The sequence below is a fragment of the Chenopodium quinoa genome, unplaced genomic scaffold, assembly GCF_001683475.1.
Source record: "Chenopodium quinoa cultivar QQ74 unplaced genomic scaffold, ASM168347v1, whole genome shotgun sequence".
Classification (NCBI taxonomy): domain Eukaryota; kingdom Viridiplantae; phylum Streptophyta; class Magnoliopsida; order Caryophyllales; family Amaranthaceae; genus Chenopodium; species Chenopodium quinoa.
Window position 1 is genome coordinate 699,245 of NW_018745080.1, and position 3,190 is coordinate 702,434.

Genomic DNA, 3,190 nt, shown 5'->3' on the forward strand with positions numbered 1-3,190 from the left:
AATAGGTCATCAATCCTTGATAATGGGTACTTGTTCTTTATGGTGACCTTATTTAACTCCCTATAGTCAATACATAACCTCATACTTCCATCTTTCTTCTTCACAAATAATACTGGCGCTCCCCAAGGTGATGCACTTGGTCTTATGTATTCCTTTTCTGATAAATCCTGCAATTGCTCCTTTAACTCACTCATCTCTGCTATTGCCATTCGATATGGTGCCTTGGAAATTGGTGTTGTTCCTGAAACTAGCTCTATTGTGAAATCAATTGCCCTTTTGGGTGGCATTCCAGGAATCTCTTATGGAAACACATCCAGAAATTCATTTACTACTTCTATATCCTCAGGCTTAGTTGACTCTTCATGTTCCATATTCCTCACACTACAAAAATACACTGGATGCCCCTCTTAATATACTTTGCCAATTTTAACACAGATATGATCCTTGGGCACTTAGTTTCACCAGGCATCCAATATGTCACAAAATCATTATCAGCTGTAGTCATTTTTACTTTCTGTGATCGACAACTAATCTCCGCACTGTACTTGCTTAACCAATCCATTCCCAAATTAACATCGAAGTCACTCAACCCAAACTCAATGAGATCTGATAGAAACACTTTTCCTTCGATTTCTAAAGGTGCATCTTTAAAGGTCTTGTTACACTTTACTACCTCACCCGTAGGCATAACTATAGGAAAATCTACCTCATCTACGGTTTTCAAACAGTTTGATAGTTTTGAAACAATGGCCTTTGAAATGAAAAAAGTTGCACCAGAATCAAACAAGACTTTAACAGAAATAGAGTTAATATAAAAGTTACTGGTGATGACATCTCTCGTGGAATCAGCCTCATGCTTACTCATTACATTCAACTTTCCTGCAACTCCACCTTTCTGTTGGTTATTTCCACTATTATTGTTGGTTTTCGCCGCATTCTGCTGTGCCCCCTTGTTCCCAGAATAGTTGTCGCTTCCCTGAAAGTTTCTCTGAGCCCCTTCTTGATTATTTTCCTGTTTGTTTCGATTGGGATCCTTGGAGAAACATTCATACTCCCTGTGTCCTAACTTGTTGCAAGCACGACAGGTAACCAAATTTCCATCACAATCCCTACCAGGGTGATCGTTCTTACACTTCTTGCAGTAAAAATGCCTTGCTCCCCTATTATTTCCCTAGGTAGAGTTCTTAGCTCCACCATTAAAGTTCCAACCACCTTGGCGATTGTTGCCTTGAAAATTATTGTTGTTGTGGGAGTTGTTGTTATTATGGTGGTACTTCTGTTTCTTGAAATTGTTCTGGTTACCTTGCGGGTTTCCAGAGTTCTGTCCCACCTCTTTTCTCTTTTCCTTTCCTTCCATTTCAGCTATCTCTTTCCTTTTCTTTAATTCTAAGGCATGTAGGTGTGCATCTCTCCCATACACTTCATCCAAGGTTTCAAATACTTGCCCATACAACTTTAACTGCAAATCAGCAGTCAGTCCACTCTCAAACTTCCTAGCCTTAGACTTTTCTGTAGAAACTGACTCTTTAGCAAATCGTGACAGCTCAATAAACTTGGTGTAGTATTCAGTGACCGACATATTCCCCATTGCAAGGTTAGAAAATTCCTCAGCCTTTTGTTTCTGTAAGAAGCTAGGGTAAAACTTGTCCCTAACCTTCTCCTGAAACATAGTCCAGTTGAATCCAGGTAGTGCCTTAATGGTAGCTTCATTTTGCTTCCACCAAAGGTCAGCTTCATCCCTGAGGTAATAGGTAGCACAACCTACTTTTGAAGTTTCCGGACACCATACTGCCCTAAACAGTTTCTCAAACTCCCTCAACCAGTTTTCCAGTATAGTTGGATCAGGCTCTCCTTGATAGGTTGGTGGCTTGCTCTGCGCCACCTTCTTAAATAGATCTCCCTGAGCATCTACATTATTGGTTAAGTTCCTTGCTAATTGTTGGGTAACATCTGCCAACTGCCTCACAACTTCACCTAGCTATCCTTCATCGTTGTTGTTATTACTCCTTCCTACCATCTTTCTACGCTTGAATTAAAACAAAGGGGTCTTTATTAAATATGGTCTTGGCTAGCTCTCAAATTAGACACCCATCTAACTAGTTAACACCCTTGAAGCATACACATCAAATTTTAAGCTAACAAATTTGGATTACAAAAGTTAAAATTTCCAAAATTTGCAGCTTTGTCAACCAAATATTGATTGCTAACCAACCACCCATTTAATAAAGCATCACATTAATAAATAAAAATAATTTCCATGGATTCCCAGAGTTTAGAAATGAATTATTGGAATATTTGTGAGTAAGAAATGGCTTTTTGGAGTAGTGATACGAAATGAATGATTTGGGAAAGAAATGAATTATTTGTCAATAAAATGAATTAAATGGACAAGGAAATAAATGAAATTTTATTGCTGAGTAAGGAAATGAATGGAATACTAAAATAAAATGAGTTTAAATAACTTATGCAATTACATAAGTTTACTGACTCACTGTGGACATGCCACTTATTGCTTCACTGAAACTGGAATAATTAAAATGCGGAAACGAATCTGAGAATCTTAAAACAAATGAAACTACAAAAATCTAATCCTTTCGAACATTATCCTTCTTGTCGGTAGATTGTTTATAGCTTCCTGGATCGAATTCAGGGTCATCTTCTTCCTCCATTGATTCAGGTGACTGTGGTTCTTGCTCTACTTGGACAAACCCTTCATCTTCCTCATCGTCAGATGAAATGTCGATTATAATTGGAGTTGGAGGTGGATTTGGATTTGGAATTTTCATAATGGAACTATAACAGTATTGTTACTCTCATCCATCATCTCTCCTTCTTCCTGCCTTCCATCTGTCCTTGCTTGATTACCCTGAATGGGAGAAGAACTTCCTGACTGATGACTAGTGGAAGGGGAATTATTCCCTGCTGGACTATCATAGTAGTAATTGGAATATGGAATGTGCCAGCGCTCTTAATGATATTTCTCAACTATAACGAGGTAAGAAATTAGGTACCTATAATCTGGATACCACTGCCATAATAGTCTCTGTATTTAGAGTAGTTTGGGATATCCCCTGGTAAATAGAAATAAGAAAATTTTGCTTTGACAGCAAGGTATGGGGGTTCATCTAGAAGATAATGAATAATCATAGCAGAAACTCGATCAGGAAGGTCATAGTGTTGGTCTCCTAAG

The 3,190-nt window shown here is 38.2% G+C and overlaps 1 protein-coding gene across 1 annotated transcript; it reads right to left on the reverse strand.

The window, feature by feature from the left end:
* Positions 1 to 376: 376 nt before the first annotated feature.
* Positions 377 to 2,786, reverse strand: LOC110709558. The gene is made up of 3 exons (XM_021887776.1): positions 2,601 to 2,786; positions 1,442 to 1,957; positions 377 to 1,171 (listed from the first exon to the last, which is right to left on the reverse strand). The coding sequence occupies exons 1-3, from the start codon at positions 2,784 to 2,786 to the stop codon at positions 377 to 379; spliced, it is 1,497 nt and encodes a 498-aa protein (XP_021743468.1).
* Between the last annotated feature and the right edge of the window lie 404 nt (positions 2,787 to 3,190).